Source organism: Carcharhinus amblyrhynchos, chromosome 9, assembly GCF_965287045.1.
Source record: "Carcharhinus amblyrhynchos chromosome 9, sCarAmb.v2.hapA, whole genome shotgun sequence".
In the NCBI taxonomy this organism is placed as follows: Eukaryota; Metazoa; Chordata; class Chondrichthyes; order Carcharhiniformes; family Carcharhinidae; genus Carcharhinus; species Carcharhinus amblyrhynchos.
Window position 1 is genome coordinate 108,113,702 of NC_137332.1, and position 13,167 is coordinate 108,126,868.

Here is a 13,167-nt window from a genome sequence, read left to right on the forward strand (position 1 = left end):
TTCTATGCATTTACAACCCCAAAGACGTGATGATTAGGTGCTTGGGCCGTGCTAAATTCTCTCTCAGTGTATCCCCACAGGTGCTAGAGTGTGGAAACTAGGGGATTTTCACAATAACTTAATTGAAGTGTTAATGTAAGCGTACTTGTGACACTAATAAATAACTTTTTAAATAATTCCCTTAACCAATAACACTTTTGGGCACTAGGTGGCAGTTTAGATTGCCAATCCACCTAACCTGCAGCGGGGAGAACGTGCAAATTCAATGCAGACAGTCACCCAGGTTGTGGAGAGTTGGCAGGAGTGGAGAATTTTGTGACTGTGTTACGTCTGTGTGTTGTGAACGGCCCAAACACAGTATGATTTTGCCAGATGTCTGAATATTAAATATTCAGCGTCACATGCAACGAGGAATGGTGTGATGCATCAGCACATGCCTGCGCATATTTTAAGTCGGCTCGCAGTCATTGCATCACATCTCTGAATGAACAGGGAGGAGGACGCAGAGGCAGCCGCAACACTGAAACCGCTTCAAACTCGCTCGCCACTTTGAGCAACCCATTGAAATGCTGGGTTTGGTCGATCCCGTCGAGATGTTATTCCTCAGCCTCCTTCTCGTCCTGAGGCTCGGTTTGCTGCATAGTGCAAGTAAGGGGTTGAATGGAGAAAGGCTTTTTTTAAGAGAGAGAGCTGGAGAAGGTGGTTTGTGTAAAAGGCGTTGGATTTATGAACAAAAAAGAAAGGAACATTTCTGAAGCTGCTGCAGAGTAACCGAGTTCAGGGGCTGGCGAAGAGAAGGGGCAGGGTAGCTGACTCTATTTATTAATGTCACAAGCAGGCTTACATTAACACTGCAATGAAGTTACTGTGAAAATCTGCTAGTTGCCATGCACTGGCACCTGTTTGGGTACACTGAGGGAGATTTGATTTATTATTGTCACATGCATTATTATACAGTGAAAAGTATTGCTTCTTGCACGCTAAAAAAAAAGCACACCATACCTAGAGAACGAAAGGAGACAGTGCAGCATGTAGTGTTACAGTCATTACTCAGGTGTAGAGAAAGATCAACTTAATGTGAGATAGGTCCTTTCAAAAGTCTCATTGCAGCAGGGAAGAAGCTGTACTTGAGTCGGTTGGTAAGTGACCTCAGGTTTTTGTATCTTTTTCCTGATGGAGGAAGATGGAAGAGAGAATGTCCAGGGTGTGGAGGGTCCTTGATTATGTTAGCTGCTTTTCTGAGGCAGCAGGAAGTGTAGGTAGATTCAACAGATGGAAGGTTGGTTTGCGTGATGGATTGGGCTACGTTCACAACCCTTTGTAGTTTCTTGCATCTTGGACATAGTGGGAGCCATACCAAGCTGTGATACAACCAGAAAGGATGCTTTCTATAGTGCATCTGTAAAAGTTGGTGCGAGTTGTAATGGACATGCCAAATTTCCTTAACCTCTTGAGAAAGTAGAGGCATTGGTGGGCTTTCTTAACTATAGTGTCAGCATGGAGGGACCAGGACAGATTTTTGGTCATCTGAATACATGGAACATGCAGACTCCACACAGATAGTAATCCAAGCTGGGAATCAAATGTGGGTCCCTGGTGCTGTGAGGTCAGGGACCCATGTTCTACTGTGCCACCTATGTAGGATTTGTCACTAATTAAGCTAATATGTAATGAAAGAACTTTATTTACTTGAAGATTAGAATATAGAGTAGCAGAAAGAATAGATGAGGGAAATAGAACTTAAAGGAAGCTTATTTAGAGAAAAGAATTTTGAGCAAGGCATGAGTGGGACAAGGATGTTACATTTATTATTAGTTACCTACAGGCCAACACATTGTTGTTACCTCACTAGAGAATCAATTTGTTAATTATTATTCATTACCAACAACATTTCAATCAATTACTGGGTTATTAGTCTAAATAAACAAACACACATGACACAAGGGCTATTTTGATAATTTAAGGAAGTGGAGGTTCATGTGGAATGCAGATGCTAGTGGCTAAATGGCTTGTATATACGATATAAGAATAATGTTTAACCTGACGCTGTTTTATTTGATAGCTGAATGTGGGTTTGCTGTTTAAAAAGAAAATCAGCATTTCAATAAGTGTCAAGCTCTCCGCCCATGAATAATGCTTTAATTTAAAAGCACTGAAAATAACTTTAAAAATATACAGAACCTTTTTAGTTTTGCTGGTGTACAAGTGATTTTTTTAAAAAAATTAAGTTCAGTATATTTTCAATGTCCACAGTACCTGTGTATTGAAGAAGATTAGCACAATGTAAAAGCAGTCCAGCCGAATCTTGCAATGTCAACTCGGTATTGTGGATTGGACCTGATCAGCAAAAGAAAGGCAGAATTTTGGGTGGCACAGTGGTTAGCACTGATGTCTCTCAGTGCCAGGGACCCCTGTTCAATTCTGGCCTCATGTCACTGTGTGGAGTTTGCACATTCTCCCCGTGCCTGCATGGGTTTCCTCTGGGCACTCTGGTTTCCTCCCACAGTCCAAACATGTGCAGGTTAGGTTGATTGGCCATGGTAAGTTGACCCTCATGTCAGGGGGGATTAGCAGTGCAAATATGCAGGATAATGGGAATAGGGCATGGTGGGACTGTGGTCGGTGCAGATTCGAAGGGCCAAATAGCTTTGTTCTGCACTGTAAGGATTCTATTCTATGATTTGTACAGTGCCTTTCACTAATACAGGACATTCCACATAATTTGCTGCTGGTAAACCACATGGGAACATAACTTATGATGAGTCAGTTTGTTCTGTGTCATACATTCCTGTTGTCATAGCTCAGTGGCACACCCATGAGGTTGAAGGCACGTGGGTAGCATGTTTATAGATGTGGTCACCCACAGCTTTTGTGTGCCTTGAATGATCCCATTCTTTAACCAGTATTTTGTTCTGAATACTGCATAACTATTCACTTCATCCCTCCTGTTCATTATCCAGTAAATTCACACCTAACTATCTATCAAGGTTTTTATTGTTAATTTCACCCAATCTCTGGGAATTGCAACCAAGGTCAAGTCCAGAACATCAGGGCTGGCTCAAATGTACAGATGGACAGGGAGAACATTGGGTATGGTGACTCCTTAGTAGTTAGGCATTCCTGTGGTTGTAGACATGAATCCCAAATTGTGTGTTGCCTACCTGATCCGAAGGTCAAGGACTTCATGGAACAGCTACAGGGCCCCCGAGAGGGGTAGGTTAAACGGTCAGCGATTGTGATCCACATCGGAATCAATGAGAGATCAATATAGTTATGTAGTCCTGCAGTCAGAACTTGGCAAGCTAGGTGGGAATTTAGCAAGCAGAACCTTAAAAGTAGTTATCTCTGGAATATATTTTGCTCTTACATTTATTTTCACCTCCTATCGCAGGGAAACCCATAGTTGGAAATGGCTGGAAAACTTCCAGCTCATGTGCACTTACTTGTAGAATATGTACCCTCATTTACTGTTATTTACTTGATTCATTGTTACTTTTTTTTGTTACCAGCTGGAAGTAAAGATGTGTTTGGTGCCATTGCTTCATCAGTTTTACTGGATCCTGAAGTCGAAGGAGATCTCAGCAATAGTGACATTATATGGGAATTTCTTGGTAGCAATCGAAAGATTGTTACTATTTTGGATTATGACCCGATTCACCCTAAAGCGGAACCAAATAGACAGTTCAAATCCCGTTTGTCTTTTAATGCATCCAATGGTTCTTTGATGTTAAATGGCTTGAAACCCAACGACCAAGGAGTTTATATCATCACTGTAGATGGCAAGAGTAGAGGAAGCAGAGTTCTGAAACTCATTAGTAAGTAGTTTCAATGCTTTCTTGTTTTGAAAGTGATTTGGTATGCAAATTATTCAGCACTGTACTTAAAATAAATTTAGCATCGAATTTGTGGTTGTGGTCTTGAAACTTGTCCAGTGGGACACACAATTGAAAGGACAATTGGGTGGCACAGCGATTAGTACTGCTGCCTCACAGCGCCAGGGACCAGTGTTCGATTCCATCCTCGGGTCACTATATGGAGTTTGCACATTCTCCCTATGTCTGCGTGGGTTTCCTCTGGGTGTTCCGATTTCCTCTCACAGTCCAAAGACGTTTGGGTTAGGTTTAGGCCATGCTAAATTGACCATACTGTCAGAGGAATTAGCAGAGTAAATATGTGGGGTTACGGAAATAGGACCTGTTTGGGATTGTGGTCAGTGCAGACTCGATAGACCAAATGGCCACCTCCTGCACTGTAGGGATTCTATAGATAACAAAAATTGAATGTGGCTCTTAAATGTAATTTATTATTGTCACGTGTATTGGGATACAGTGAAAAGTATTATTTCTTGCACTATACAGACAAAACATACCATTCATTGACTACATAGGGGAGAAGGAAAGGAGAGGGTGCAGAAAATAGTGTTACACTCTTAGCTAGGGAGCAGAGAAAGGTCAGCTTAATATGAGGTAGGTCCATTTAAAAGTCTAATGGCAGCATGGAAGAAGCTGTTTTTGAGTCAGTTGGTACATGATCTCAGACTTTTGTATCTTTTTCCCAATGGAAGAAGGTGGAAGAGAGAATGTCCAGAGTGTGTGAGGTCCTTGATACTGCTGGTTGTTTTTCCGAGGCAGCAGGAAGTGTAACAGATTCAATAGACGGGAGGCTGGTTTGCCTGGGTTACTTCCATAACTTACTGTATTTTTGTGGTCTTTTTGCAATCTTCACAAGCCTCCTTGATAAATAAACTTTAAAAAGACCCACTTGGGAGCTTGCTGCTCTGAATCAAGTTTCAGTGCAGTAATGACAATGTCATCTACATAAAAAAGGAAGATAATTCTAATGTGGCCATGTACAGCTTGTTCTTTTAACGTCCTCTCAATCATTAATTGAACAATAATGCCTAAATTCTGAACAAGCTCAGTAAGTTGGGTATCACCTGTGGACAAAAAAAAAGTAGAGTGAATATTTCGGGTCGATGACCTTTCCTCTGTTTCTTCATGATGCCTGATTTATGGAGGGTTTCGAGCATTTTATGTGATGTCCAGCAATTGCAGCATTTTGTTTTGGAAACATAAAGTGTTAATGGGAGTTAGCAATGATGCCAGCTGCAGGCTCAAAGGGCTGAATGGCCTGAGCCTGCTCCTAGTTTCTATGATCTTACAGCTGACAGTCTTTGTAATATAATTATGGCATCAGTAGTTCAGTTTGGAATTGTAGTGTGCAGTTTTGGGCGCCGTACTTGCGCAAGGATATTTTAGCCTTGGAGGGAGTGCAGAGGAGGTTTACTAGGCTGATTCCGGAGTTGAGGGGGTTGAGCTATGAGGAGAGGCTGAATAGATTAGGCTTGTACTTGTTAGAGTTTAGAAGAATGAGGGGAGATCTCATTGAGACGTATAAGATGATGAATGGGATGGATAGGATAGAGGTGGAGAGACTCTTCCCGCTCAGAAAGGATAGTAGGACTAGGGGGCACAGCCTCAAGATAAAGGGGGGGCGGTTTAGAACAGAGTTGAGGAGGAACTTCTTCACTCAAAGGGTGGTGAATCTCTGGAATTCTCTGCCCGTTGAAGTGGTGGAGGCTGCCTCGCTAAATATTTTTAAGGCGCGGGTTGATGAGTTTTTGATGAGAGAGGGGATTAAGGGTTATGGAGAGAGGGCGGGAATGTGGAACTGAGCCACGACAGATCAGCCATGATCTTATTGAATGGCGGGGCAGGCTCGAGGGGCTAGTTGGCCTACTCCTGCTCCTATTTCTTGTGTTCTTGTGTGAATATTATCAGGGCAGGAACAGAGCTCTTGTTTAGCTAACGACACTAACAGCATGTGAAGCAGTGATGTCCTTTTGCTGTTTTCTGTTCATTTCTTCTCTCCCGTAGAGCCACTGCCAGAGCCTTCGATCAGTATTATCCATCTCAATACCACCATCAAACTGACCTGTCAAATATCTGAGGGAAAAGTAAGTTCCATTCTATGGCAGAAAGGTGACAAAATGATCAGAAATACTGAACGCTATTGGTTGATGCAAAACAACAGCGTGTTGATTATATCAGAGGCCAACAAATCAGATTGCGGAATCTACACTTGCATTGTGGAGAACCCTGTCAGCAGGAAGAACTGTTCATTCCCTTTAATTAATGGTGAGTCAACCCAGTCTATCAATTCATTTTATTAGTTATGATCAATATTCCGTGGACGTGCCTTGTTAAAGGTGTGTAATGTTGGACTAACATGTCTTTCTGTGACCAAATAAAGGAGCAAGATGGAAAACACAAGCTGGGACTGTAATTGGGACTTTCCTGATGTACACTCCAACTTTTCCAATCAGCACCAAATAAAAAATCTCCCAGTTTTCTTCAGAGTATGGACAGGTGCAGTGTCCATATCCTTCCTACAGTACAGAAAGAGGCCATCAGCCTATTGAGTCTGCACCAACCACAATCCAACCCAGGCCGTACCCCTATATCCCTACATACTTACCCATCAATCGATGCATCTCAGGGCATTAAGGGTAATCTTTGGCATAGCCAATCAACCTAACCTGCACATCTTTGGACTGTGGGAGGAAACCGGAGTACACCCACGCAGACATGAGGCGAATGCGCAAACTCCACACAGACAGTGACCCAAGCCGGGAATCAAACCCAGGTCCCTGGAGCTGTGAAGCAGCAGTGCTAACCACTGTGCTACCATGCTGTCCATATGGACAATGGGGTCAAGATATGTTGGGACGGAATAAGTTGGCAAGTAGTTTTAAGCCCTTTCACTTATGACTTTTAACAGGGTGTGTTTTGGAGGCTGGTGGGAAACCTCTTAACCTAAATAAGCCAAGAGCTAATTAATTCTGCCTTTGATCCAGCATTCTGGCTTTGACAGCCAGCATAAGCAAGATTTTCCCGTTGCGCCCACTCCAAGACCAGAATTTCCTGCTCCCCCTCGTCAATAGACCTTAAAATGGTCTGTCAAATTTTCCAGTCCCGCAGTTTAGCTGAAGGTTAAAATCAAAGCCTACCAGACCATTCTCCTTACCAAGCTGCTGTACGGCACAGAATCCTGACTCTGTTGTAGGCACCACAACAAAGCTCTGGAAGGCTAAAATATAATCCGTGGTTCAAGGAAATGCAATCCTATCAAAAGTAACAATTCTGCATTGTCAAATTAAAAACTCTTAGAATTATAGAATCCTACAATGCAGAAGGAGGCCATTCAGTCCATTGAGCCTACACTGACAACAATCCCACACAGGCCCTATCCCTGCAGACCCATGTATATACCCTGCTAATCCCCCTGACAATAATAGTCAATTTAGCATGGCCAATCAACATAACCCAATCTTTGGAATGTGGGAGGAAACCAGAGCACCCGGAGGAAACCCACGCAGACATGGGACGAACGTGCAAACTGCACACAAACAAGACTGGATTTGAACACCCATTCAGAGTGCTGTGAGGCAGCAGTGCTAACCATTGTGCCACCCTAATAATGTCTGCACATTCCTGCAATAATGTGGATTGTTCATCATGTGGATTGTTCATCATATTATTGCAATTAGCTCAGCACAATGGTTAGCACTGCTGCCTCGCAGAACCAGGGATCTGGGTTTGATTTCCAGCTTGGGACACTGTCTGTGTGGAATCTGCACATTCTCCTCGTGTCTGCATGGGCTTACTCTGGGTGTTCTGGTTTCCTCCCACAATCTGAAAGATGTGTTGGTTAAGTGCATTGGCCATGCTAAATTCTCCCTTGGTGTACCCGAACAGGGCCTGGAGTGTGGCGATGAGGGGATTTTCATAGTAAGTTTATTGCAGTGTTAATATAAGCCTGCTTGTGACACTAATAAATATACTTAATGTCCGGCTTGTAAGTGTCCCCGTATGTGTTGTGTGAAGTTAATATATTATTCACTCCAAGAGTGAATAATACCTCTCCAGTGTTTCTTTTAATCTCTGTCACCAACCCTCCTTCTGTTAAGGAAGCTGACAATGGAATGCCTTGCAATCAAGATGCAGATTTTCCTTTTCAGTGCAGGCTTGGCCCACAAAGCACCACGGGCAAATTCAAATGCCTGTTGCTCATGATTCCAAATGAATGGTTAGAAAATGGTAGCAACATGTGCTTGAATTTGTATCTGGTGTTCTCAGCAAGTGAAGCTGTGATGTCTGGCTGCAACTCTGAATGATTAGCTATTAATTTGGTTATATTGGCAGCTGTAGTTTCAGAAATTGTGGCCAGAGGTTTTCAGCCATTCATGCCCACTGTCGCTCCAAGCAAGGATGAGAATTTAATGCTAGACCAAATTTCTGTTCACTGCACTGGGACCAGAAAACGCCGCCAGTGTGAATGGCTGGAAAATTCTGCCTGAAAAATCCTGCCCTATGTCATTGTCAACAAAAGTCAAAATGTATTCATTAAAATAGATCTCTCATGGTGTTGCTTCATTTTTATTTAATATCCATTAATGGGACGTGGGTGTCGTTGGCTAGGCCAATATTTACGGCCCATCCTTAATTTCCTTTACAAAGCTGGTGGTGTGCGGCCGTCTTGAACTACTGCATTCTACATGTTGCATGAGTGTCAACAGTGCTGTTAGGAAGGAAATTCCAAGATTTTGACCCATCGACAATGAAGGAATGGCAGTTTAGGTTTAAGTCGGGATGGTTTTATGAGGATTAGATTGCTAACATTTTGTTTTAGACCACAGACTCTTTGGGCAGGCTTTTTTGGTCACATTTGCCCAGGGGCTCGAAATTTCCCTTTGAGGTCAATGGACCTTTCACCAGTCAGTCAAATTATCCTTCCTACTTGTGACAAACCCTGTGGCAGATGGGACAGGAAGATTTAGGCCTCAAATTTATTGGAGATGGCACAAGCAGCAAAAGATGGGAATTTAAGATGCCGTTAATGAGGGTTCATGTCATTTTTCCAATCTATAACGCGTTGTAAGAATCAAATGGGTGAATTTTACAGCCCTTCCCAGCAGCAGCATTTTCCAGTCCCTGCAGAAATCAGTGGACTTTGAACTGCCCCATCCCACCATGACAGGACTATAAAATTTTCCCCAAAGAGAAATATATATCAAGTAGCTGTTTTAGAGAAGGTAGTGGTGTAGTGGTATTCTCACGGGACTAGTAATCCAAAGACCTAGGGTGAGGCTCTGGGGATCCAGATTCAAATACCACCACAGCAGATGGTGAAATTTGAACTCAATTTTTAAAATCTGGAATTAAAAGTCTCATGATATCAAACCTGTATCGATTGTCATCAAAACCTATCTGGTTCATAAATGTTCTTTAGGGAAGGAAATCTGTTGTTCTTACCTGGTCTGGCCTCCAGGTGATTCCAGACCCACAGTGATGTGGTTCACTCTTAACTGCCCTCAGGGATGGGATGGGCTCAGCCAGCAATGCCTACATCCACTAAACAAATTTAAAAAAAGACTATAGTGAGTTTTTCAACCAATATGCTGTCTAAAACTTAAGTTTATGTATTTGTGATTATATCAATTACAGATAAAGATTGTGAATCATCGGAGCTTGCAGCCAATGCACAAACAAGTGTAACTGGTACCATGTTGGGGATATTTTTCCTCTTGGTTGTACTTTGCATCATGTGTAAGTATTGATCACGGTGTTACGGGTTGTTTCAACACTTGTTTAATGGATACAAGCTGCTGTTTGAAGAAATTGTTACTAATGGGATTTTTTCCCCTTTTGTTCATTATTTGGAGCCATTGGGTGTTCATATTGGGATATTCTGTGCTTCCAGGCAAAACTATTTTTTTTCAGAGTGGTCAGCGTGTAACGTCCTTGAGGCCCCGAGAGAAAAGGAGATGGTGGATCCTGTCGGATGGTTCCCTGAGCAGACTGTCAGTGTCATTTGGCAGAACGCCTCATCACCAGAACTCACAAACAAGCACCAAGACTTGGCTTGGCAGGTGGTGAGAAGGGCACTCCCCGTCAGATCCTTTATGTACACTCAAGGTCTCAACATCACCGCACGCTGCCCTCGAAGCAACTGCAGGGGTGATGAGACGGCTGAACACCTCCTTGTGGAATGTGCCTTTGCAAAGAAGGTCTGGAGTGGGATGCAGTGGTATTTGTCGAGGTTCGTCCCGAGCAGCTCAGTGACACAGAACTCTGTGCTCTATGGGCTGTTTTCGGGGACTCACATCGAGACAAATGTCAACTGCTACTGGAAGGTCATCAACTCGGTGAAGGACGCACTTTGGTCCGCCCAAAACTTGCTGATCTTCCAGTTGAAAGAACTGTCCTCGACCGAGTGTTGCAGACTGGCACATTCCAAGGTCCAGGACTATGCGCTGAAGGACGCGTTCAAGCTTGGAGCAGCCGCCGCACAGGCACAATGAGGAAAGGCCACACTGTAAGGCCTTTTAACAGAGGCAGTCCGAGGGCCCGGGAACTGCAGAATACCCTCGGCCTGTGTAACTATGTGTCAATCTGAAAAATAACAGCACAATAAAATCTGAGGCACATATTTGGTTTTAAGTTTTGAAATGTAATGACTGTAATTTTGTATAAATAAGATTGTATATGACTGTAATTTTGTATAAATTGTATAGGACTGTAAAAATGACTTTTTCTTCAGTGTAATTTTTAGATATGTCGATTTGCAATAGTTTAATTGAGTTTTTTTTGTGAGTAAAGTATATTTTTGAAATAAAAAAGTATCTGAGAATTATCTCAACACTCTACACAGTTAACAGTCAAATGTTGTATCTCTCAAGGCAGTTGTAGTTAATAGAGAATATCACTTACATCCCTCTGAAATGTGCCTTTTTAAAGCAGGTCTGGCTGAAAAGAGATATAGTGAATTTTGACCTTCAGGAGATCCATGGCAGGGTTATTTTTGTGAGTCTAGAGAGGATGTGCTTTGTCACTGTTACAGTAGTGCAACTATTTACCCTGTAACTTTGTGTGTTACATGCACTAAAGATTGACATGAAATGCATATTCTAAATATAACCTGTAATGGGAAGTGTGCTGAGCAATCTCGGGCACTGTATTGAAAGAAACTGATCTGTACTATACTTGATTGAGATTCCTTTTAACAATTTTGTGAATCAAGTTTTTTTTATGTAAGTAACTTTATCAAATGTTGTATGTTAACCTCGGATCTATCAGTTAGAGTAGGGTTTCCCAAAATTTTCCTGCTATAGAACCCTTTTGACCATGGAAGCATAGTGACATGATTTTTGGGAAACATTCTCATTATATTGAAGAGTTAAACCACAAAAAACGTTGTTACAAACATACAAAAACAGTTTATAAAAGTCTTTTCTATTTCTCATATGTGTATATTTATTTATTTGCCTTAATCAACAAAGCGTTTAAGCCTTAACTAATTTTTGTAATTTTTAATGGGAGGCATAATGCTGCTGCTTTTGCTCAAGAATTTGTTTAATAATAGGAGTGCTCCTGGAGAGCTGGATTCACATACGAGGTGTGTGTGTGTGTGTGTGTGTGTGTGTGTGTATACACACAGATGCCCATACATGTGCCCTCACCCCACAGTGGCACAGCGGTTAGCACTCTTGCCTCACCCGGCTTAGGTCACTGTATGTGTGGAGTCTGTATGTTTTCCTGTCTCTAGGTGGGTTTCCTCTGGGTGCTCCAGCTTCCTCCCACAGTCTGAAACACATGCTGGTTAGGTGCATTAGCCGTGCTAAATTCTCCCTCAGTGTATCTGAACAGGTGCTGGAGTGTGGCAACTAGGGGATTTTCACACTGCACTGTTAATGCAAGCCTATTGTCACATTAATAAATAAACTTTAAACTTGAACACACTCACTCTCACCTCTTTCTCTCTCACACGCAATCACACCCTCACCTATCTCTCATTTTTCCTGAGCTAGTGATTCTGTCAAAGACTGTGGCAGGTTTGAACCACAAGGGTTAATGATATTTGTAATGTTGTGTAACTAAATGAAGAATCAATGCTTCAGTCAAGGTATGATTCGATTTGTAAAGGTGTGGCCTCAGTTGAATAGACCCAGCTGTTTCTCCAATCTATTCAACCTTAAGTTCCTCAGCTCTGGAACCATTCTTAATCTTTTATGTACCTTCTCTGAAGCATTCATTATTGTTGGCACGCTTCTGTCTATGTGAGAAGATGACCATGCAACAAATCTATTGGAATTGAGGTGAGTGAAATTGGAAAAGTGCTATATAACCATTCCCATATCAAACTTCAAGAATCCAGCAACTTCTGGGAAGACTGATACGACGTACACATGGGGACGAATTTTTTAGCCATTCACACTGTGACAATATTGTGCCTTTAAGAAATGTTTTTAATCATGGTTCTCTGTAGAATGTTTTAGCAGTTCCTGGGATTTTATTGGAGCTGTGTTGTCTGCAGCTGGTGGCCTTTATTGTTACTGAAGCAGTATAATTGACATCATGTTTGTGTTAATCTGAACTAATGCAGTGTTCTATGGTGGTGCTACACTCTCAGGCAATGGAAGGTGACACAGTACAACTGCATTTGCTATATGCATTCCAGGCCACTATTGGAATGTATACTCGCATGCTGGTAATATTAATGCCCAGTACTGAATCCTTGTTGATAAGAATAGTGGAAAGTCTTGTCTTCCTTAAAAAGACTCAAAGTTGGTCTATGGTCCTTTACAATGGTCAACTGCCTTCAATACACAAACAGGTGGAACTTCTTTACTCCATACAGCCAAGTCTTCTTTTTCAAATTGAAAATAGTTTTTATCAGCCTCTGGGTGGAATCTGGACACATATAGGTTTTTAGAACCATCATCCATTTTATGAGACAGAATTGCATAGATGCCATAAGAAGAGACATTATAAGTTAACACCAATTCTCTGGATGGTGGAAGTAGACTAATAAGACAAATGTAATAGCTATTTTACTTTGTTTCTGAGATGTACTTCTTTATTAATATGTCTGTGTTATCAATGTTGACAAATTCAGCAGAAAATAGCCATAATAATACACCATTTCTAAGAAAGGCTTAAACTTTGACATGCTTCTGAAGGCTGGTGCCTCTTATTTCTCTAACCTTATCTTCCATGGAGTGCAACTCATATAAGAACATAAGAACATAAGAAATAGGAGCAGGAGTAGGCCAACTAGCCCTTCGAGCCTGCCCCGCCATTCAATAAGATCATGGCTGATCTGTCG

General features: G+C 41.9%; 1 protein-coding gene across 1 annotated transcript; it reads left to right on the forward strand.

Moving 5' to 3' along the window:
* The first annotated feature begins 534 nt into the window (after positions 1–534).
* Positions 535–10,573, forward strand: LOC145348532 (HEPACAM family member 2-like). Its single transcript, XM_080196722.1, has 4 exons — positions 535–648; positions 3,510–3,815; positions 5,877–6,137; positions 9,507–10,573. Exons 1-4 carry the CDS (start codon positions 567–569, stop codon positions 9,617–9,619), a joined length of 762 nt encoding a protein of 253 aa, XP_080052848.1. The 5' UTR covers positions 535–566; the 3' UTR covers positions 9,620–10,573.
* The last annotated feature ends 2,594 nt before the right edge of the window (positions 10,574–13,167 follow it).